The sequence below is a fragment of the Bombus fervidus genome, chromosome 5 (assembly GCF_041682495.2).
Source record: "Bombus fervidus isolate BK054 chromosome 5, iyBomFerv1, whole genome shotgun sequence".
Lineage (NCBI taxonomy): Eukaryota > Metazoa > Arthropoda > Insecta > Hymenoptera > Apidae > Bombus > Bombus fervidus.
Genome location: NC_091521.1, coordinates 6,751,122 through 6,775,579, shown reverse-complemented (window position 1 = coordinate 6,775,579; position 24,458 = coordinate 6,751,122). Strand labels below are relative to the sequence as shown.

The following is a 24,458-nucleotide window of genomic DNA, read 5'->3' as shown; positions in this document are numbered from 1 at the left end:
AATAAATTAAATACAAAGCTTTTGTACTGTTCATTGTTTATTACGTAACAGATAGGAATGCAATAATAAAATGATATAAGTTACAATTTATGACATATATGTGTATAATTATAATAATAGCTAAATACACGATATGCATATAATTATAGTTGCTTTTTCTACCTCAGATCCAGTTATAGCTTATACCATTTATATCTTTGTAAATTCCATAAGCATTGTCTAGTGAAAGTTTCTTTAAAGAATTACAACATTCCAAGCAATCTTTAATTGTGTAATGAAAAAATATGATTAAATATAATTTTAATTATTGTTGCACATAATAGAAATAGTACGTTAAATAAATTTTGAAACATGATTACAGAATAAAAATTATTTAATTTATTTAAACATAATATTAACATGATAACACTTTAGAGACTTGTTAAAATTCTATTGGCATGAGAATGTCATAATATTATTACTTTTATGTTTTCTATACTTATGAAGAACAAGTCCACTGATAGTATATGGAATAAGTGAAACTTTGTATTGTGAAGTAATATACTTTAATCTTCTGCAGTAGATTGGGCTGCATCCAAAATAATTTCAAACGAAAATGGTTGGAAGCCGTATCCTTGTCCAGCATAAAATTTGCTTTGAAATTCGACCCTATAATAGAGTATGAAATTTTTAGTCAGAAAAACATTTATTTTATTTAAAAAGGTAGTTTGTATTCTATATTATCCTTAAAGTATAATATAGTATAGTAATATAGAAATTTCTTAAATATAACGATGATTTTGTTCAACATACCAATGAAGTCGAAGTGTATGTAAGAAAGCTGATAAGCCTTCCATAAGAACTAGAATGCCGACAGTTAAAACAGCCCAAAATGCAAATACAGCCCATAAAATGATACCTCCTGACCAACCTTCTTGAGTTAACCCATTTCTCATTACCATATTCCACAATACTTCTGATAATTCTATATATAATTAATAAATGTAAATCTAGTAAAATATATCTGCTATAAATTATGGAACAATAAACATATTAATTTTTAAACTTACGTGCATGGGCAAGAGATAAGGCCCATAAACGAAGATAGGATGCAGTGTGAGATACACTACCAAGAACATATTCAATGGTATGAATGCCCTGATGAATAAATACTTCACTCATATCCTCCTCTTCTTCTTTGTGACCTCCTTGAGGAATTCCACTTACTGGTTGTATAGCATCAACAGCACCTTCTATGTCACCATTTTCTGTACCATGATTGTTTAACTAATGTGTAAACAAAGAAGAACAAAAGAAAAGTTTATCTATATGTATTATAAAAAATACGAATTTAAAATACTTATGATGAATTTGAAATGTAACCTGATAATGTTGTTTCTTTCTACTGTACATCATTGAAACAGGTTTTGCCAATAACATCCATGGAATGCAAAGAACAGCTACTACAACGAGGAACGATTGGAATCCATTTTGCCCACTGTACATCCAGGGGCTACATTCTTTGGCTGGTGCAACACCAGGCTTGAATAATACCATGTTAATAAATGTAATTAATACTGATGGTGCACAGAAAGGTCCATGTGCTGGATCTGTTTCTAAAAATAATAATAAGTATCATAATATAATAATATTATAGTATATGTTTGTATTACATATAACATATTACTTACTATCGCTATTAGGACCATAGCTAATCCATTTAATAAACATAAGCAATACCATGTAAAGGAAAAGAAATATTAGGAAAATAATTTGGGGGACAAATTCACAAACTATGCTCAACTGTCTTCTGAAATACATATGGTTCCATAGACCAATTATCACACCAAACAACATATGTATGACTCCAAAAATGATAGATATTTTCATTTTGTATGAATTTAGAAAAATAATTTTATTCTCTGCTAATTGCCACACAGGATCCATTCCTAAAGGATATGGAATTTGTAAATATTGCTCTGTATCACTAGGATTTAATTGCAACTCCTTATTTGTGATTATCGTTGAAATATTATAATTGATTTTCCAATATGACCCAAAGATATTTAATGATTTAGAAAATATGTCATTGTATATAAGTCCAGTATACATTGAAAATAAGCCCATTAGAAAAATGATATATCGACCACCAAAGAAGATATTCCAAATTTCATTATCAGATTTCTTTGCAGCCAATGGTTTTTCTTTTAATACCATCCATCCACCAAAGAGAAACATAATTAAGCCATGCCCAGTATCACCAAACATAACAGCAAATAAGAATGGAAATGTTATAATAGTGTAAGGAGATGGATTCATTTCTCTGTAAGAGGCTACTCCATATGCATCTACCAGAGCTTGGAAACCTTTGGTAAATTTATTGGTCCGATTATAAGTAGGCGGATCTTCAAACGTTGCCATACGATTTAAAATCGGTGGTACAGAACTTCCACTCCGTTCCTAAAATGTACATTTCTATAAAATTTTCAGTTAAAAATGACAATATGGCATTATTTAAAAAATATATAAATAATTACAGTTCCACGACGCAATGCTAATTGTATTGTTTCAATGTCTAGCACAGGAACCCAACATTCAGCGATTAGACACTTTTGCGTAACATCCAAATTAAATAAATTTAAAGTATGATAGATTGCTTTGATTTTGCGAACTTTCACAAACCAATTCTTAATATTTTTTGCAGCGGCTACTAGGACACGATGTCGATGATCTTGAGTTTGTCCAAGAACCTACATTGAATTATGGTAGAGAGAGATATGATTAGTTTTCATAACACAAATATAAATTAATATATATATTAAATTATATATAAATTAATAATATATATATTATATATAAAAATAACACAAATATATATTAAATATATATAGATATAGTATTCTGATTATTCCGCATAATTTCAGAAGTATCTTCATATGTATCATCAAATATGTTTCATGAAACGATAAGTGTTACGTCGCGTGAGTCGGTACCTGCGACGTCCCTCATGGTCAGGCCGCCGAGGCCTGCACATCGTCACACTGACCCGCAATAAACCCAAGGAATCACCATAGCCCACATCTGTTAACAATAAAATTGCATTCTTTACACACATTCGGCTTATGAGTGGTCCCTTAAATGGGTCCTTAGGTTTATTGCACGCTCGTACTCATTACGGAGAAAGCGAAGGTTTGCCCAGCGAGGTAGTGGGTTTTTCCCAAGGACAGAAACAAACGTGATTCATATTTGCCGAGGACAGAAACAAACGTGATTCATATTTGCCGAGGACTGTCCCCTCGTATTTAATTCATTAACATTGGGAATACCCAATGGGCATCGCGGATCGTTACCCTCACTTTTCTACCGAAAAGTGTGAACTACGAATCCGCGTTCTTAGTTCATCAAGGATACACCCACGACGAGCTTTCTTCCTAAATAGTACGAGACGGGTCAATCACTGTTCTACTAACCCTCAGACAGTCAAGCACTGCTCTAAGATCCCTTGGACAGTCAAGTCCACTGTTCTACTAGTGCTCGGACAGTCAACTTCAAGTTCTAACATGTCAGTCAAGTTCTCGCCTCTATAACTACCACGTCTAGCAACCTTCGGGTTCATCAACACGCTTTCCAAACACGGTCTGTTCACATCTAGTAGTGTAATCCAGTATAAATAAATATATATATAATATAACTGTGAAATCCAGTTATATTCCAACCCAATCACCCCTTATTCTCCCACAAGAAATAAAGGGATCGTCTAATTCGTGGTGTCGATTCGTGCAATCGTAGCGGGAATTTACGACTCCCGTTGACGCGCTATAACGCGACTGTCTCCCCGCGACTGGACGAAAATACATGTTTTTTTTTTTTTTTTTTTTTTTTTTTTATAGTGATTCCTTGGGTTTATTGCGGGTCAGTGTGACGATGTGCAGGCCTCGGCGGCCTGACCATGAGGGACGTCGCAGGTACCGACTCACGCGACGTAACAATAAGTAAATAGAACGTTTAATAAAAATGAAAGGAGAATTGTAGAGTAACAAAATGGCGTAAAATTTCGCTGTAATTAAAATTGTATAATTGTATAGAAGTCTATATAGGGAATACTTTGATCATCTATTGTAATCGAGATAGACGGTGAGATCATAAACAATGTTTTCATAAATATCGTGTTAATTCTGGCATATTTTTATTATTTTAAAAAAAGGAAGTAACTAACTGTATTTAAATCTTCAATTCGAGTCATAACTCCCATAGCCATCTCACGACGATCAGCGGGTGCTTCAGGACAAGGATATAAAGTAGCTCTAAATCCTTCGCAAATCTTTTTAACTCGAGTTTTCAATTGATCTCCTTGGAAGAATATGATGAATACAGACTTAAAGACTTGATCTCCCTATAAAAGCATATAACAATATATGTTTTTAAATACATTTTTACATTTGCTAAAAAATCTTTAAAGACGATCGATTTTATAAGGATGTAGAAGAGAAGACCTACCGTTGAAGGATCTTCCAGAGGGGTTTCAATCTCTGCTTGACGCAGGAATACATTACCACGGCATGCTCGCCAAAGCATACGTTCAAATGCTGGAATACGTTCTCGTAGGATAACTCCTGCCACGAATCTATTTAAAGAATAATTTTAGTAAGATACGCGTATCACGGAAAAATTGTAAATGAATGAAAATAAAGACATGACACCATTAATTATACATATACACTATACACGTATGTTTGTGCGTATGTATAAATATTTTAAAACACCTTAAATTTAACATAAACGTAATAATAATGTACATCAACGATTTACATTGAAAATCGTTTGTATATGCATATATCGTATGCCGCCATATATCGCTCAAGTTATATGAGTTTCCAAGGTTAATATACTACGTTATAGATATTATACTTTCAACCTGTATCGTTTATATTTTTTTATATCTTAAATTCATTAATTGTTACTTAACCTTATTATTGTTGAAGAATGATGATCTTTGTAGCCATGGTTCTTTTTAGTCATAAACGTTGCTTGATTCATCATATATGAATATATCATAATTTTCGAGTACAATAAAATTCAATAAACGCATTATGTATACATGTATATATAATGTTAATAAAAATAATAACAAAAATGATGATGATAGTGATAATAATGCCATCATGATGAAGGGATGACGCTAACAATGGGAATAATGATTGTAATAAGAATGATAGCAACAACAATAGTAGCATATGTTCAATGAAAACGTACTAAACGAATGGCTTATCCAACGTTGTATGTGCTTAAAATTTCAAAATAAAGAAGTTTAGTGCGTCCAAATGAAAAGTGATAACCACGGACGATATTCGAAAAGAAAGAAAGAATATGTCTTATAGCGGTGACTTTTAGTAAGCGTTTATTATAATATTATTGAATAAATTAGGATTAGTTTGCATATTAAGTTTTAATATGATCATTTAAACTTTAATCTAATTAAATGTGTGTATATACTGTTGAAATAAAACAACATGCATATGATTGAAATGATAAAATTGAATACCACATTATGGGAGTATAGAAAGTGTGTTTTGTTAAAAAAAGGGACAGAAATCTATTATAGTAAAGAAAGTTGTTTTATTTCGAGAAGTATAAAAAAATACAATGTAGAATACTTCACATGCAAAAGCTATGTTTTAATGGTATCGTGTTAAAGAAAAATAGTAAGTTTTATGTATAAGCTCTATGGATGATTCTTATTTGTAGATGGCTGAAAGTCTTTTTACAAATATTATAGAATGCATAAAATTTTACATGTAAAATATTAAGGGTGTATATGTTTTTATTCTTCGATCAAACTCAAATATTAAAAAAATTATTTGATGGGTTAAAACAATTCTGAAGAACAAAATGAAAAAGATTTCGGTATAAAACAATGACATCCTAGTAAATACATAAACACACATGTATAAAAATTACAGTGTGCAAGTTTATTTGATTCATCATGTGAAAATTGATTTACTTTTCAACGATCATCTGTTTTGTACTTCAATTCATATTTTTCAATATTATTTTATGGTTGTTTTTTTTGAATTAGTAATTATATTATATAGTTTGTAAGTGTACGATGAAAAAAAGAAACAAGATACTTTGGATCATAATCATGTTGAATTTACGTAAACAGTGTATATGCATATTACAGAACTCGTCTACGCACACATAAAAAGACACTCAAACCATCATAAAGTTGTTAAAGTTATAGTAAAAATTCCTTGAAAGCTATAAAATCATTATTAACAAATGTTTCTATAATTCTTACGATTTTGCAGAAACTGGAAATGCTGACCATAATCATTTTGTATATGCATGAGCAAAATTGACCAAATTACATTTGCCTATTACAGAAAATGTCCCATTTATATAATTAAATATTCCTGTTACTCGTCAAGTCGCTATAACATATTTAAATTTATTGGCTATTTAAAAATGTTTAATGTGGCTAAAACAATCTGAACTTTTAATAAGCATCTTCTATATAATTTTACTCTTATTTCTTTGATGTTATTGTTAAGCAATTTTCTTCTCACGACTTCAAAAGTAACAAAAACATTTACGATATTATGTTTAGGTTGTTTAGGTTGCGACATACAGGATGATCCGGGCAGGTAAGAATTCTATGTATAAAAATGACTCGAAAGTAAAAAATATAGAAGTTTTTTTATATGTAGTTTGCTACTCTTCGAGGAATGGCAATATTGATAGCGAATTTAATTATTCAAAATACAGTGTAAATCTCCTGCAGTTTTGAAAAAGTTTATGTATAGAATTGTTAAAAAATTCGCAATTACTGTTTCTTATGATATTTTCATCGCTCACTAGTTACAAACTAAAATTAAAAGAAAGCTAAAGAGTCAATCATTGTGGTTCACGTTCGATGAATCGAATGTGAGTTCAAGAAAACATTTTATTCCATATTTTCGGTTTATTCATCGTTTGCATACCACCCACCCTGACTTCATCCTGCACACCTTATACGGATAAAACAGTAGTTTAAAATTTGCTAGATACAATTGGAAACTCTGTGATAAAAAACGGTGCTAGATATAAAAGTTTCAAAAATGATAAAATTATTAATATATTCGTACTGAATGAATTTAGAAGGATATAATAACGATATGGGAAGGATTTACTAGTAGGAGTACGTACCCCAGTTGGACAGGACCAAGGGCAGTCTGGCGGGCGATATTATCATCACTAATCAATGCACGTGTCATGGACTCGGTAGGATTCAAGCCTGCGTGCTCTTGCTGACGACACAACAGACAAGACACAACCACATTAGCACACTAGACATCACTATAATGCTCCAACGCCATATTGTTGTTGCGTAAGTTCCCTTACGTTTTACACACGCAGGAATAAGATTAAAGATATCTTTAATGGCTCGTATTTTAGGAAATTTACTGGTTCCAATTTTGCAGAAATAGAAAAGGAATTGCTTTGAATATATATATATATATATATATATACATTTAAGCAGCAACAGGCACTAATATTTCTTACAATTAGTAAGCGATAGATCGAATGTGTTCAGTTTTAGACAATATAATTTCTTTCACCACGCGATACATTTTTTAATAATAATGTTACACTTCAAATGAATATCATATTGATCATATTATATAAATCATTATCATATCATATCATATATTATATAAATATTTCCGAGCCTACTCCCCTTGTATAAGGAATAAAGTAATATAAATGTTAAAGAGTATAACGACCGATTTTTAGCATAATATACATTCTACTTAGTAGTGTACTAATAGTAGTGTACTTTAGTAGTGTATTCTACCATAAAGATTAATTTCAACTTTTTAATTTTTGTCTATAGTGGTGGGTACCAGTAAATTGCGAGATATGTATAGTAACTGCTTCTATAATAAGACCAGAGGAAGTATTTTTAAGGTTACAAAGATATCTTAAATCGGTTATATTTTCAACTAAATATGAATTACTATACAGTGTTACATTATATATTGAAGCTGTTAATATCGATTATGCTAAATATCAATTATTAATTCACCATCAATACAAAATGACCTCGTTAATTCAACGCAGTCGCATCATTAAATCGCGAAACATCAAATAAATAGAAAAGCAAATATTTATGATAATAGTGCGCTTAAGATAATAAATAATATTTTATTGCTTTTCTATTGTTACAATGAGGTATTCAATTGTGTAAATGTAAATTGTTGTCTTCAATGGCACTATGTCAAATTAGGTAGTAAACTATTCTTACGTGTATTTATTAGATGATTTTTATTTATTAGAATTTTACGACACTTGTGGGAAATGTGAAGAGAAAAAAAATAATTAAGTTAATTCTCATGAAATCTGAAAACTGTCTTGTAAATAAATTGCTCTACCTATACCATTCTGAGCTTTGAAAAGATCCTCCTTCTCTTTTTCTAGAATAATCGTCAATATCGAGTAAAAGGAAATTTATTGTTTATTTAATTGTAATTGTTACTCCCTGAATACATATATTAATGGATCATGCGTCCATAAATTTCTTTTTTTTAAACCTGTATAGGAACTTGAAGGAAAAAAAATGTTGTTTGTGATGGTGACGAAATGTAATCTTATCTATATAAATCTTGTTTATGGTCTAAGGACTAGTGGTGACAATTTCAAGTGATAATCACTAATTTCCAACTTTTACTTCAATTAAAATTGTTTGGCTTAGTATTATGCTAAATAGGTTTCACAACCTCAAGAGTGAATATCATTTTTATTGAGAAACCATTTTATATCCGAATTTCATAAAAATTAACGATTATCACTTTGCGATGGTACTCTGTAAGAAACATCATATGTATTTATTTATGTCGTAGCGTAGGTAGTACGAATTCGAAAATCCATTCGAATTAATTTCAAGAACAGTTGGTTCAATATTGAATTAACCAGGTCGTAGAGCGAATATACGAAGAAAGAGAAAAGAAAAGTAGAAAAGGAAAGACAACCAAAAATAAAAAAAGAAGAAATACAGAAATATCATGTACACAACGATTCTTATTCAATAAATAATTTGAAAATAATTTCAGTTATGTAGTTATATCATTCAAAATTCAAGTAATATTAGATTGTAACTAAATATATTTAGAAGGTTTCTAGAAATCGGCCACAATGCCAATTTAATTCATTTAGGCGTGATAAAATATACATACAGGTCAGCACTTTTATTTAGAAACGTATTTATTTTTAGAAATCATTGTTCTCGTTTATTTTAGAGTCTTTCTTTAAAATCTAAGACTCATATTTTGGTTACCCTTCAATATATTCTTCGAAATAAGTTAATCATGAAGTGGGTAAAATGAGTCGTCTTATATATATATACTATTTTTGTTTTATAGTTTCCTTTGTAGTTATGATTTTCATTTAGCAAATTCAGGTATAAAATTGAACAGAAAGATTTATAACCTACGGTGCGAGTAATACAATAGCATAAATACAGTGATCTGTCTGTTTTGGTTGGATAATGAAAGGTTTTTGTTACCTGTTGGATGCTGTTAGATTAGGTTTCGAGGAATAAACAATAATCATAAGAATCAATACATAGCATGCAAAACAAACATATCAGAAGCTTACCACTTACCAGTTTACCCCTTCCCGACATATACACATATAATATACGATAAGCGAATATACATATACAGTAGTATCGTCCATAACTGGTCAGTCGCTTTGTAGATCGAGGGATAAGGATGAATTTATGAAAAAAAATGATTCAAGTTATGAAATGAAATTAATTATAATTATTTATGCTATAGGAAATGTAAATTGACTATTTTAATTAATTACACGAATTCTATTCTTAGTGTTGTATGTTTTTGGCTGAAATAATTACTTGAATAACGAAACTACAAAATTTGCTGATGTTTTCATCCTTAACATTCAACCACAATGCATTATTAAATATTGTTATTACATTGTCCGGTTAATAAAAGCCTTTTGTAACATTTCGAATTCAAAACTTGGTTCAAATACAATTGTATGTATTTAACGTGCCGTACGAGCTTTAAAATAATAAGCTTCATATCATTTACATTTTATATAATTTGTTTACTATTTAGATCTTACTATTTTAGATTTTTAAAATATATAAAAGACGAATATTAAAGAGAAACGAGTTGTAAATTCAATCACATACCAAAAAGTGTGCGACAGGATGAGCTTTGTGTCTAAATATAGAAGGACAAGCAAAGTGAGATTTCACTTTTAGAGCCATGTATGTGCCTATATACGAAGTACATACTATATGTCAGATATGGCAATGTTCTGTGGTGGGGCAATCTGTAAGCGTAAAAACTACAGCTACGATAGAATAGTAAACATCAGACGTATTTTTAGAAGCTTAATGTTATTACAATAAGAAACTCATAACAAAGCTGTATCTAGAGGTGAGGAACTAAATAAGTTAAAAGTTACCAAACAGTATACACAAAATGTGTTTTTTCGTTATTACAAAATCTAGTTGAAGCATATGAACAATGGCCAAACATATTTTGGCTATTTATAAATTTATAAATATTTGGCCAAATATTTGATGACTATTTGTGTTCACGAGAATTTTAAAAAGAGCTATAACTTTCCCACCACGAAATAGCAGCGTAAGTTGCCTTTGCTTGAGTATCTAAACTCTGGCTCTTCACCGTAAGCCTTATTAAAAGATATAGAGAATATAGAACGGATTTACTAATTATTAATATCAACTTTAAACATTTTTGTCGATCTTCGTAAAATATTAAAAATACAGGATTGACTTTAGTATTGAAAATTATGAGTAGCAACTAAACGTTTACTTTAAAATACTTCAGGGCTCCTCCTATGATATTATAAAACCATTGCTGTTACATAGTCATTAATATTTACTTGAAATTGCATGAGTATTTTCAATGAACAGATTAACCTATTTAATACAGTTTAAATCTCAATTTCAAACTGAGCATATCTAAAATCACGAAGTATAAATATTTGACACCAGTTGAATTTACGACTCACCTTAAATTATTGCCAACAACAATAGCTGTAATCGATCGGGATGTTTAAATAACGATGCTGCAAGCCAGACTCCTAACTTTACTCGTATTTTCAAATCGATTTCTCAAATGAGAAACGATCAAGGCTCTTTTTTTGATATTCGTGTAGGCGCGTAAGCGCACGCATCTATACATACCCATGGCCACACTATCATCATTACTGTTATTCACGTTGAAGCTAAATAAATAATGAATGAACGGACTCACATATATTATTTCAGTATTGTTATCGTTACCAGAATATTCGATACAGTTTGAATGTGTTTTAACCAATTTTTAAATACATATGTTACATGTGAATAACGTCAAACTGTATCAACTGTTATATAGTGTACTTTTTAACTTAATTTGTTTCAGTAACAATTTAACACACATCTTAGAATTAGGGACTTTGATAAATAAGTGAATGTTATTTAATTAAGCAAACAGTCGCATTTGTCTTTAAAGAGCATTTAAAGTCGCCAAAGCAAGAATCTTTATAATTGTCTCTCATTTCTACGGAGTGCAAATAAACAATTCTTACTAATTGGGATAATAGATTACAAAAAATAACTTTGTAAAAACTGACAGTATAATGTATAGAGAAAAGAAAAGCTTCTAAACGTAAAACTTGATGTACATATTTAAATAAAAATTAATTAAAAATTGTACAGCTATGTCTTATTCAACTGTCATGTTATATCAGTTCAGTCGGTCCAAAAGTTAATTTCGAATATTAAAAATGAAATCACCACGATTCTGTTCTCTATTTGTTTTATTGACCTACGATAAAAAGATTTTAAGATTCAAAATTTGTTACGAATTTCTTGTTTAAATCGGACTTCAATATTTTAATATTAACGGAGCGTTACTGCTTATTTTTTCAATTTATTGTACGTACGCAACCGTAAAAATAAGGCAATTTCACATTTCGATGCTTGAAAAAAATAATTCGCTGTGCACTTATCTATAAAAATGATATTAGATAAAGTCGATAAATAGATCCCGTTGTTTTTTATCTTTCCTTTGATTACCAATTAAAAGAATGAAGTCTTATACAGAATTAGTCTTAAATAAATCAATATCAAATATCGTCGATTAAACATAAATCTTCGTATTAGATATTTCGGGTATACATTTGGCAGAAGCAATACTTTTTGCAGAGTTTAAACAATGTTAGTATTATTAATGACATAGTATATACATGTGTAGATGTATTTACAATTTTACATATAGTGTATTTCAATTTGTGCAAGATTTAAATTAAAATTCTTAACATGTACATACATAACTAAATGAATGCATTGTAATATATATACACACACACACACATATATATATTTTTTATTATTTAGTATCTGTATATATATATACTACACACATACTAAACATATATATAAACAGGGTGATTTTATCGAATGATAACCGGATCAGGTCATCGCTTTATTGTAAGAGAAAATTAATAAAAATGTTATAAGGTCAAAAAATTAACATTGAATATTTCTGAAAATAATACTGATTTGTCTGTTCTGTCATACTAGATCATTTAAACTTTCATTTCTATTTTATTTCCATTTTAGATTCTACTTGATTCAAATTTTAATACGCAATACCATATAACTCTCTATCTCTTAGTTTATAATTAATAAATTAATTGTTATCGTAACACTTTAATACATTTTTTTTCAAGCAACGAATAAATGCTCCTACATTAACAAGCACGTGAATATTGCCACTGATAATAAATTTTTATATGTATTTTCTTAAGCTAATAGTGCTTTTAATTGTTGTCTCTATAAGACTTATTGTTAGCAAATGTTTCAGCGACTGTAATATTAGTGCTCTTTCTGAGCTAAAGGATTTTAGGTAACTACAGACAAAAAGAAAAAAAAAAAAAAAAACACTGAGCAAAACAGATTTGCAAATGCAAATAACGGTTGATAACAGCTTGCCTGAGGGGATTCCTATAGTGTGATCCTATGGTGTCTGCCGTAGTATACAGGTGCTGTAACCACAGAACACACTGACGCATCATGCCTTCTACTTAAATCTAGATTTATATATAGCCTAATAGCACAGACAACATTGATGTAAAGCTCTGCAATATTTGCAGATTATGGATTAATAAATTCTAACTCGATTAAAATGTATGTACAAATGTGTCCATAGATTTAATAATTCATTTGTAGCGGTCACTATTCGTTTTATATTCCAAAAATTAAAAAACAAATAAAAAAATTTAGTAGGAGTTTTAAATCACAGCTAAATCTATAGAACATTTATGTCGTACTAATATGATTTTTAGTCACTGGTGTCTCAAATGTAGAACGCAAGGATTTCTTTCTAAATTTCAAATTAAAGATTATGTTCCTTCCACAATGATTATTGCATTTAATTATTGGAGTGATTTACGTGGACAACATATAGTATTTATAGTATAATTCATTAATTTATTACGAGTTGATATACTGCAATATTATTCTTCTAAGAAGAAACGATTTAGAGTTGTTCAAGATTTTTAAGTTACGCTAACTATTTTAATATCTCCGTTACTTGCATTTACACGAATAGTTCTCACGAAATGTCAGTACAATCAATGAATTCTTACTTAAAGTAACTTGTATTCGTGTGCACAACATCTTCAGTATTATTTATATGCCTCCAAGCTAGTAAGACAGTAGAAGAATGATTATTATATGATTATTATAAAGTAACTTTAAAAAATAACAAATTAAAAAGAAGAAAGATTTATAAACATGAAAATGAAAAAAAGCAAAATATTTTGAGAGAAACATATTATTACAAAATTTTTAAAAAAGAGGAAGTTTATAGATACATAAAAAGTGACAGAGATATTAACGAAAATATTAAAAAACAAATAAAATTCTCTGTATACAATTTTACTTGCACTATAAATCATAATGTATGTACTTAGTATTTGTTATGCGAAATTTTACGAATCATCACGCTCTACATTGTTCGAATTTACACCACATTTAATTACCCGAGCTTGAGAGCCTGGCCGCCAGCGCGGAGGCCCTCTTCACCCAAGAGAGTGACTTGTTCTTCCTCACGGCTGGGGTCTGCCATCTGCGACACGACACCTCCATGCTCAGCCTGGCAACAGACACATGTCACCTCTCTTTCGCCCTATCTCCCGTTATTTCTTTTTATTTTCCTTTTTAACCATTTGTTAACATACTTATTCAATTCACCACTCTGTACACGGATGGCGGTTCTCAATTTTTTTTAATAGGATAATAATTGGGATGCTCCAATATAATCGATAATTAAAAATTTATAAAAAAAATTAAGTATATAAAATAATTCGTACTTCTTGTATATATTATATATAATACAGGATGTCAAAAAAATTGAACTCATTGCTGTGATGAATAGTATTTGCTAAAATGTGTAAAAAAGTTTGTTACTTCTTTGTATCAAAAATAATCTCTTCAGAGCCATAGGTCATGGTAGTATTAATTTTTACTTGACCAAATGATATGGTATATTTAGAATTAAGAATTTTCATCTGTATTATTATTTTTGTAATTTCTTTTTTTATTTTTACTGGCTAAGAAAAATAATAATTAATCGGTGTTGATGAAACAATTTTACTGAATCATAGCAAATAGGAAATGTTCAACAGTATACTTAAAATCAATCAAGAACATCTCCTTAATCTCCTTAAAAAAATTGCGAACTATATACTCGAAATATGTACTCTATGTAAATCATTCTAATAAATAAATTTAAATATAGTTTAGTGGCACATGTCATAATTTACCATTTAAGTAAACATATTTATAATTACAAGTCTGAAAGTATGTTTTATTACACATATCAAAGTAATAAAATCAAAGTAAAATAATAAAGACGATGATCGTAAGATATTTTAAACGAGTGCTTTTATTCAGTTCACATCAATATCAAATGACTGCCAATATGTAATAACGAAAATACGAAACCTACAAGAATTGAAATCTAACATTTTACTAACAACAATAAAGTATTTTTATGACCTCTGCGATAGCATTTCTAGAAATATTGCAAGAATATATGATGGAAAATACCAAACAGCATCAACAACTAATATAAACATTCTCTTACAAAATGGAGATTAAGGTTCAATTACACAATACGCGTTCATGAACTCTAAAAATAATAAGATGTAAACCCTATGGCATGGTAAATACCGAAAAAATTCAACATACATTATTTTCATAAGTATTAGGACACCGTTGATCTTACTAAAGAACATAATTAAGCCACATTTTCACGATTAATTGGTCAGAACTTTGTATTCGTGCGACATAGCAATTCAAAACACAACAGGAAATTTATTATAAAAAAAAAAAAAGAATTATTTCTCAGTGTTACGGTGTTACGACAAAATAGGAAACTCTGAAAAGTCTATCGAAAATCTGAATCTGATTTATTAAATAATTAATATTTATTGTTGTAAAATTATATATTGCAACAAATAAAAATAATTACAATAGAATATCTAAAAATACGAAGGTTGAAATATCTACGGACATGGACAAGAAAACTATCTAATTTTACAAATAGTTGAGTTTTAACCAAAATATTGTATATATGGATTTCTTATAATCAATGATTCCAGATAGAATAATAATAAATTTTTAAAAATGTTTATAATTCCCTAATGACTTTTCCAGAGATGTCCTAACACGTATGAACAAAAATATATGTTCAACCTCTGGCAAACTTTTAAATCACACAAATTTTAGATTTATATTACATGCAACAAGAGATGACATAAAACGCAAACAATTCTGCCAATTTTCCCTAAATGATAAAAGAATTTCATCAGAAATTTTAAGGACGAACGAATGTACACATTAATTTTCATAGAAAATGATGGAATGCTTAACCCTTTCGCTACGACTCGTTGTGTCGAAAAACATATTCTACTTATATAGCCTATTGAACTTGTCTGTATGAAACGTGTAATGTCTGTACAAGAAGATATATTCTACTGATCTCCGTACGGGATGTATATTCTACAGATGACTGTATGGAATGCATACTACTAACGTATACACACACTCCGTTTAATAGAGTTGCTCTGATAGCAATTTTGTTGGTGTATATATTAAATTATCTAATTAACAATGTTATAGATGTAATACTTTTTATACCTTTTTTACATGTTTTATATTTTTATATAAATAATCTTGAATATTTCTTCACGTTTTACTGAAAATTATTTTAGCAAACGCGAACATTGTGTTCATAGTAGTGAAAGGGTTAATTGGCCCAATGAAAATACGCGATACAATATACAAAATCCACATACACAGAGGAAATATAAATTATTATATAAGATTTAGTAATAACGAGTAAAGTGATATTTTAATATTGTTACTTAATCTGTATCTTTATAATGATAACATCTTTTAAATTTACGTGATAATGTTTATCCACGAATTTGATTGAATTTAGAACACTGACAGTACGATGCTGAGCATAATGAACGAGATGTTGCACAATACCTCAAATACCATTTAATTCTATAAAATACATAAACGATCATAAATCATAATATGCACGAAAACAATAAATGAAATATATATGAAATCTTTACAATGTACTAAAATAATATTTAAGCATCTTTAACAATAGTAGCTGTTACTTTAAATCATCTTAATCGTTTTATGAATAAAATGACAAAAGGTATCGATTTATCTACGAAGTATACGTCTCTATTTGAAAAGAACAATATAATTATATTTTTCACATGTGATATTTCATGTGTAAAATGCATTTTCTATAGAAAAGTATATCTTTTTAAATCTTTTTGTAATTAAGAAGAAACTGCTTTCCATTATATCGTTTCCCCAATATTTAATCCATTTAATGCATCGTTTAGATAACAACAAAGGTTGTCAAACATTATATACATATATATGTCGATTTTAGATATAAATTACATTATTCGTACATCCGTCGTTGCTTTATTGAAATTATTTATTATTTGAATGAGCTTATTAATTTTTAAAAATATTTAAGTAATCTGAGGGACAGAGATTGAATATAATAATTTTCAACCGTAAATAACAATAAGAAATATTTTAATACATATGTACTGTTTAACTGCATCTTGTTTAATTTTTCTGTAAAATTTGTGTTTCAACATTCTGTGATGAAAAAGAAGATATTTTAGCAAAATTATACAGGTTTACCTTCTTTTTCCATGGGAAATTTTTGCCTATAAAATTTTTTCGCATGCACATGTCAAATTGACGCTCTGTATATACATGTAATATTTACAATATTTCACATGCTTCATGCAAAAAGATTATTAAATAAGGATATTATTTTGGACTTTTTAAATATAATAAATTGTCATTCTCTAATTACCCATATGCATGCTAATTTGTAATGTTCAACATTCCAAGCACCAAGTTGATACCCTCTATTAAAAGTTGGAAACCTACAATATAATGCTACATAAAGATTCACTTATATCGTCAAATTCTGACCAAAAATTAATATACATTATTAAACTATTCATTATATGTACAAGTGAAGGATTTCTATTACAGAAACAGGATATTATTTGTTGACAAAATGTAATTGTACTTTCAATTATACAATATACTTTGTACATACAAAACAAGTTTAATAAATATAAAATTAATTTTTTTGTAATTGAATTTTTTCTACGTTTTAAATGGTTTATATAATAAAATTGCTATGAATATATGGACTATGGGATATATTTTGTATTAAGTTTTAAAATTAATGAAACCGATTATAATATAAGTCATTACACATAGAGAAAATAACAAATTACAAATTTAATAGTTAGAGTTAGCTACATCATAAATTATATCATACAGATAATTGCAATAAAAAATATTTTTTAAATGAATAATTTATATTAAAATTCTATGTTAATTTCATTAAAAATGATTAATTACCCTATTAAGATACGCAGTTCCTCTGAGAAAGATTATCTCCTTTAAGGAGATTTGTAGGTAAACTGGATTAATTCATAAATACATTATTTTCTTGTAATACATTTACAGTGTATTAGAAGTTTTACTAGCAATTATATGGAGTTTTACAATTTCTCTTGTGCCTGTGTAAACCACTTGTTTCACAGTACATCACATAATGTTACTAATTCTAAACATTGACGTATTTGACAGTTTCTTATCAATACATTGCAATATTATTGAAAAATTTGTTCATTTTTGTTTGCTTGCTTTACTATCCTCCTTAAAGTAGCAATCAACATACTTCAGGGGCATCCTGCATATATATAGATATATACACACACATAAAATAAGGCGTCTTAATTTTAAAACTTATAAGAATAAGAATTCCGGGAACTTCAGAAATTTCGTGCCGACTCAATATGTTTTAAATGAATGTTATGTAACCAACCATAAACGTTTAACAAAACAATTAACGATAAAGTATATTGGAAATTCGTAAATTTCTTATGAAAATAATAGGAATATAAAGGATCAGGGAGATAGGGCTTATACGGTGACTTGTGTCCTTTGCAATTCTGCAATTTGGTTAGTTGGCAACACTAACACATTAATAGTCCTAAAATCACTCAATAGTACCATTAGTAATACAAAACAAAAACAGCTTCATGTCCATAGCATTAGAATTTCATTTTTATGATTATTACTTTGTATTTGGTAAAATAATCTTGTTTCCGTTACACAAAATTGCGAAGCAATTACGACAGATGATATTGATGTCAAACACAAATTACGCAACCTTCATTATCATGCACTTTAATTCATTGCATACATTAAAGAACCATACTTCATTTAATGAGTAATTTTGTTCTTACATTTGTACCCATAAAACTTTTCAGCAAAAAATTACCATGAAAGCATTTGTTTATATGGATATTTATCTACGAGAAGTTCATCTATGGACCAATACTAGTAGCAAGTTAAACATCAATTTGTATTATAGATCAAACTTTATAAATAATTATTCAAAATACTGAGTAGTAAAATAAATAGTAGGCTATTAAACGAATAACCATTTACCGTTTTTCTTAATCAAAGCATTGTCATCGCACGCGCGGTATATAGAAGCGAAATTTATATAACATTTATATATTATTTATTGTAGTAATGCAATATCACGTATTACGCTTGATCACAAAGTTATTTATACCAGTTGAAGCATTACATTTATGTGAACTAAAATACTAGAAAATTGTATACGTACCAAAAGTACTGCCACTTATTAATATACTAAACGTTTATAAATATTATCTAAACATTATTTAGATAAATTAAATTATATATATATGTATATAACAAAATTTATAAATTATAAAAATTAACAAAAATGTAGTAGTTTAAGCATCGTGATTGTTCATATGGTGTTGAAAAACAAAAGGCAAAACTCATTGTTTTTTAAATGAATTATCTCATTGCCGGTCTCGTATGAAGGGAGTAAATAATTAATGTGTAGGCGTGTGCGTGTGTGTGTATAATATAAAGCTTAATCTTTTATAAGTAAATATGCTAACATATGAATTCTAGAATATCGATTTTTAAGAAACTATTCGGTGTAAAGAAGTAAATACATTAAGTGAATTAATATTTTTTTGCGGAAAAAGGCATTTAAAAAACAGCTTAGAATATATATGTTTTAATGACCAGAAGCGTTTTATAATAAGAAAAAGGACGAAGGATAATATTTCGCATCCTTGACAGAAAAAAAAAATTGAGATAATAAAATCTATATGCTCGTTGTGTTCATTTTATTCTCATGTATCATGAATGTATCATGTATCCGATGTGTCTTCTTGATAACATCAGTTGCACAGTAAAATATGTATTTATATGTGCATAATGTATTGCAAAAAAATAGGATACACAGATGCCACTTTTAATTTAGAAAATAATTTTGATGATTGTCACAGATAACTAGATAAATATTATCTCTTCCTTTTAGAAATAATTTTGTCCAAATTCTTTTTACATAGAACCACACGTTAATGTCCTAACTGAATATTCCATGGCTTCAATCGTAATAGTTAGAATAATTAAAAAAACATTCTTTAAAAAGTAAAATTTGCCGATTCTAACTCTAAGCTATACTCATTATGAGTTAATTATAAAAGACATTCAATTTCCCTATTTTTTACGATTCATTATACATCCATACACAGAGTATTATGCAACAAGTGAAAAATATTTAAAAAACAGTTTTATAGGACACAATAAAGTAAAGATCGGGAACAATAGAATTGCGATTGGAACTTCGTGCTTCAGTTAAAAATATTTAAAAGTTCAGTTAAAAAGCGTTGTAAATTCAATAATTTGACAAGGATCCATCATCGACAAGGATATTTAACGGATTACTGAATTTTATACGCTTCGTGCTTGAACTTTTAAACATTTACAATTGAAGATTGAAGCTTCAATCGTGAGTTACTTCGTTATTCTTAACCTTCATATTATTTTATCGTATAAAATTACCCATCACATTTTTCTTTCATTCATTATTTAAATCTCATATAAATATACAAGACGAAGCACTCTACTGCGAACAGTTCGATAACTTCATAAATAATGATTTCAACGGAAATTGGTTCACACGATTGTTACATAATTCAACAGGGAGCGCATGTTCCATTATATGACTTTTTGTTATCACTGTAATTTTCAAAATTACAAGAACTATCCAGGTTTATTCAATTGGAATTAAACGTCTTTTTATTACAAGAGATGCGGGCAATGCCAAAACAAACTCAATCATGTTGAACACTTCATTTTCAGACATGTTAAACATTTAATGTTTAACCATAGCAGTATGTAGTAGAACACAGAATCGTCATGTATTTACAATATCAATTAACACTACTTATATCTTTTATTAAAAGCAATATATTTGATGAAGAATTAAAAGTATGCTTGAAGTGTTGTATGTTTAAGTGATTAGAAAGGACTGAATAATGTAGTCATAGAGTCCCCTTCAAATTATGTATCCTCTTGGAATTAAAATTTCCAGGAAAGTTATTATTTACAAAATTATTGAAATAATCCAAACTACGTGCCTCTTTCTGTATATTACTATAATATATATATATATATGTATAGTGAACTTCATAAATAGTGATATTTGTTTTACTTATATATTTGTTTCTCGTGCAGGTTAGGAAAAAATGCAATACTATGTAAAATACTTCTTACATATTTAAGATAATTTATAAACTACGGTATTTTATGTTTAAGTTTTAAAAAAGGCATTCTTACCTCATCGAAGAAAACCTGCGTTTTCCTAAGTATATGCTTTAGTTCGGTCAGTTCCAAGAAATTACGTTTCAGAGTTTCCGCATTCTGATTAACTTCCCGTAATTCATTTTCTAATTTTTCAAACGTTGCTTCGAGATCTATCATTTCCCTGGGTTGCGGAGCTTCTGGATTTTCCCCAGTATCAAGCATTGGTATACCGTCCTTTTTGATTTCTTTTTCCAAGTATCGTAGCTTTCGTTCCATTTCATCGCAACGACGCACTTCATTAACGAATTTTCGTTGGAAGGCATTGACATCAGGATTAAGCTACACGAAACATATAATTAAATTAGTATATGAAACTACTCCAAATGTTATTTCGTTAGGCTTAAACTAAATACGTAATTGGTACAAGTAGTCATAATTTTAGTTGTGTTATAAAAATTAGTAGTTTTTTATACTACGTGATCCACTACTATACTACTATACTACTAATCTAATACTATGCATGTGTGCATAAAATTCATTTATTTTGACTCAAAAGCAAATTCGATTGTAATTATGATTTTTCGATCTTTTTAGCATAAAGAATTAGCACACTTCGATTTGTTCCATAACTTCTAGATATCTTGTAAATTTCAATAAATTTCTTTTTCATTTAAATTATTAAAAATTTCGCCTAGTAGAATGTAAAAAGTTGTACAATTCATGTCTCTATTTAATTCGAAATAATCCGTTTGGATTTGTATTTGACCTCATCTTAATCTCCTAATCCTATCGATTAAATGATATTATCGAAACAATTATTTTTGTAGCAAGAAATAAAAAAATATAATGATATTGTTGCTTAACGTTACGTCATTTATAGGATGAAACATTAGTCACTACACGATAAATCCACTTTCAAGAATATTCGTAATAATAAAAATAATTAATATATATATAGAGAGTTACTGTATTTTTTTAGATTATATCACTGTCAATATTTACAAACATAGATATAGATATAGATAGAAATTAGCAAGTAATCTTATAATACTATACTCTTTAGTTTTAATACTATATTATTTGTATAATTTATAACCCAGTCTTTTATCAGACAAATCCTGTTCGAAAACGAAACTTTGTACAAATTTGCATTGATTGTTTTTACTTATTATTCATGTAGAATTATTCGATTTTCTGTTCTTTTCTTAATTACCTTTATTTGTTAATTATTAATAGCTTATGTTAATTATACTATATTGTATGTAATCAGGTTTATGATTCCAATTACCTTCCATGATTTCTTACTGTATCGATAATCAGTTAATAAAAAAGAATTTGTACCATAAGTACTACATATATCATTTATAAGATTTTTCTTTTAATATTATATTTGTCCACTCTTTATTTATTTTTATTACTGTACTAAGCAAAATATGCAAAAGATTCTCACACATAAACTTTATGAAACATTTTATTAATACTTTATCAAATAACAGAAAAAGTATGATGCTTACAAAAAAATTATATCTTTGTAATTACAACATACAACCTGAATTTGCTGGATCAGCATACCTGTATGAACCTAAATTAGTTATTTTTAGTGAGTAATAACCAAATACGCAAATAAATGACAAATTAATTGTATATAATTTTTATTCCTGTATTACAATATAACTATTCCTACTATCTAAAATGTTATCTGACTGACATGCTTCAGCTCCTTCTTAAGAACTTGACTTTTTACATTCTTTGGTAAAATTTCGTAAAAATATTTTTCTCATAAGAGAAGGAAATAACTTAATTTTCAATTTAATTCTTTTAGAACTTACATACAGACATAGTAACAAAAGAATTAAATACATCCATTTTATTGAAATGAATATATTTTATGCTTTTCAATAAACTTTCTTCAATAACTTGATCTTTCACTTTAACATCAATAAATACAATAATATCTCCATTTATATAATTCTTGAAACTCTAAATATGTATATATTCTTGCTTTATAGTCTCCAAGTCCTATCATGGAATGGGAAATATTACACTAGTGAGACATAGCCACTTAAATCAACTTCCTTTTTTCTTCTAAGAAAAAGTGACATATAAATTCATACATACAATCTATACAATATACATATACAAATTCTGTGATTTTGATATCAAAATTTGTAGTTCTTTATATTAAGTGGCATGCATTGTAAATGCTATTCTTGGTAACATAATAGTATAATGCTTAAACATAGAATCTAAAATCTGGATATTTTCACAAGAGAATTGAAAGAAATAAACCTTTATTATAACAAAATGTTAATTCTTTGCTAAATATCTTATTCGACGTGTATGTTTTCATTGTTCATTAATTTAAGAATTGAACATTTTTCACAGAAGTGGTATACGGAAATCTCAGAAATATAATTACGGCAACAATAAAAAACTTACATCTCGAAATTGGACAAGGCCAAGTTCGCCGAGTTCCGAGACACATGCATAAGCTGCTTCACTTTGTAAAAAGAGTTGACACAAGGTCATCTGCTCGCTTCGAAAAAGCGATCCCATATTTGATTCTAATAGGAGCCGATATTTTTAGGTTAAAATAATTTCGAGCGTTGTAGGAAACGAAATTTTAAAGTAAAATCGAAGGGAATAAGATAAATTTACTAAGAAATCACACTGCTACAAACGCGACCGCATCCACTGAACGTTTAACAGAACACCAACTTTTCGATTTCGATTACAGAAGTAATCAATAAGGTAGTCACGAGGTAAGGCATAAATCACAAGTTGAAGGTATGTTGTCGTTGCCACTCGCATTTTTAGTTAACGCCCAGAAACTACACTAGCGACAATCCATAGAGAAATGAAACTAGAAAGATAGGAAACCACTGCTTATAACAAGACTTATAAAAAATATTCTTATAAAAAATATTAAGTTTAATGAAATTAAATATCGACATATAACCATTATATGATATTAAAAAATTTTCAAATTCAAATTAAAAGTAAGAAGATTCTACAAAATATTTTATTTCTCATAAGTTAGGTGTGAAAACACGTGTTCTACATTATCTACGTGTCTTCTACATTATACATTATACTCTTCTATTATAATCAGTCTTGTACATTACATTCTACATTACCTACTTATGACTACGCAGTTCATGCAATTGTTACTATATGT

General features: G+C 28.5%; 1 protein-coding gene and 1 long non-coding RNA gene across 5 annotated transcripts; both read right to left on the bottom strand.

Moving 5' to 3' along the window:
- Positions 1–19: 19 nt before the first annotated feature.
- Positions 20–24,093, bottom strand: Vha100-1 (V-type ATPase subunit a family protein Vha100-1). 4 transcript variants are annotated; one of them, XM_072004500.1, is made up of 11 exons: positions 23,720–24,093; positions 21,314–21,619; positions 14,047–14,159; positions 4,477–4,603; positions 4,196–4,372; positions 2,517–2,729; positions 1,671–2,439; positions 1,363–1,595; positions 1,050–1,266; positions 793–964; positions 20–648 (listed from the first exon to the last, which is right to left on the bottom strand). In XM_072004500.1, exons 1-11 carry the CDS (start codon positions 23,834–23,836, stop codon positions 546–548), a joined length of 2,547 nt encoding a protein of 848 aa, XP_071860601.1. In that variant the 5' UTR covers positions 23,837–24,093; the 3' UTR covers positions 20–545. The 4 variants fall into 4 exon arrangements, with proteins under 4 accessions (XP_071860601.1, XP_071860604.1, XP_071860605.1 ...); XM_072004503.1 differs by having other exon boundaries at positions 14,047–14,132; XM_072004504.1 differs by lacking the exon at positions 14,047–14,159 and adding an exon at positions 12,995–13,047.
- On the bottom strand, positions 7,548–12,988 carry LOC139987803 (uncharacterized). The gene is made up of 2 exons (XR_011799941.1): positions 11,026–12,988; positions 7,548–10,317 (listed from the first exon to the last, which is right to left on the bottom strand). It is a non-coding gene; the product is annotated as an uncharacterized lncRNA (long non-coding RNA).
- Positions 24,094–24,458: the final 365 nt, after the last annotated feature.

Coding starts and splice junctions, on each gene's coding strand:
- Vha100-1 (XM_072004500.1), bottom strand. CDS start 23,836: ATGGGATCGCTTTTTCGAAGCGAGCAGATGACCTTGTGTCAACTCTTT. Junction 14,160..21,313: donor CGCAGGTTTTCTTCGATGAG/GTAAGAATGCCT, acceptor GTCTGTTGCCAG/GCTGAGCATGGAGGTGTCGT. Junction 4,604..14,046: donor GGCCAGGCTCTCAAGCTCGG/GTAATTAAATGT, acceptor TTCTTTAAATAG/ATTCGTGGCAGGAGTTATCC.